Source organism: Fulmarus glacialis, unplaced genomic scaffold (assembly GCF_000690835.1).
Source record: "Fulmarus glacialis isolate BGI_N327 unplaced genomic scaffold, ASM69083v1 scaffold28197, whole genome shotgun sequence".
Classification (NCBI taxonomy): Eukaryota; Metazoa; Chordata; class Aves; order Procellariiformes; family Procellariidae; genus Fulmarus; species Fulmarus glacialis.
Genome location: NW_009221714.1, coordinates 733 through 1,036, shown reverse-complemented (window position 1 = coordinate 1,036; position 304 = coordinate 733). Strand labels below are relative to the sequence as shown.

Below are 304 nucleotides of genomic sequence, written 5' to 3'. Positions count from 1 at the left end.
GATCACCCTGAGCAGCTCGGCACAGATGGTCACCAGCTTCGGGACGAAGGGGGACATCTTCTCCACCTACCTGGCAGGTGCCCTGGGCATCATGGTGTCCGTCTACACGGCAGTGGGAGTCTCCGGTGAGGCTGGGGAGGGGGCCCCAGCTCCCGCCATCCCCTGGCTCCAGATCCCCCGGGGACCCTCCGGTCCCAGCCCCTCTTCCCGCTCCGTTGCAGGGGCCCACCTGAACCCGGCGTTCTCCCTCGCCCTGTGCGTGCTGGAGCAGTTTCCCTGGTGGAAGTTTCCCATCTACGTGACC

General features: G+C 66.8%; 1 protein-coding gene across 1 annotated transcript in view; it reads left to right on the top strand.

The window, feature by feature from the left end:
• Position 1: 1 nt before the first annotated feature.
• Positions 2 to 304, top strand: part of AQP10 (aquaporin 10) — a gene marked incomplete at both ends in the record, with an annotated part of 1,031 nt that continues 728 nt past the window's right edge. Inside the window, 2 exons of the mRNA XM_009581209.1 lie at positions 2 to 125; positions 222 to 304. The exon at positions 222 to 304 is cut by the window's right edge and continues 58 nt beyond it. Of these exons, the coding sequence (XP_009579504.1) occupies positions 2 to 125; positions 222 to 304 (207 nt within the window). The remainder of the gene's footprint in view (positions 126 to 221) is intronic.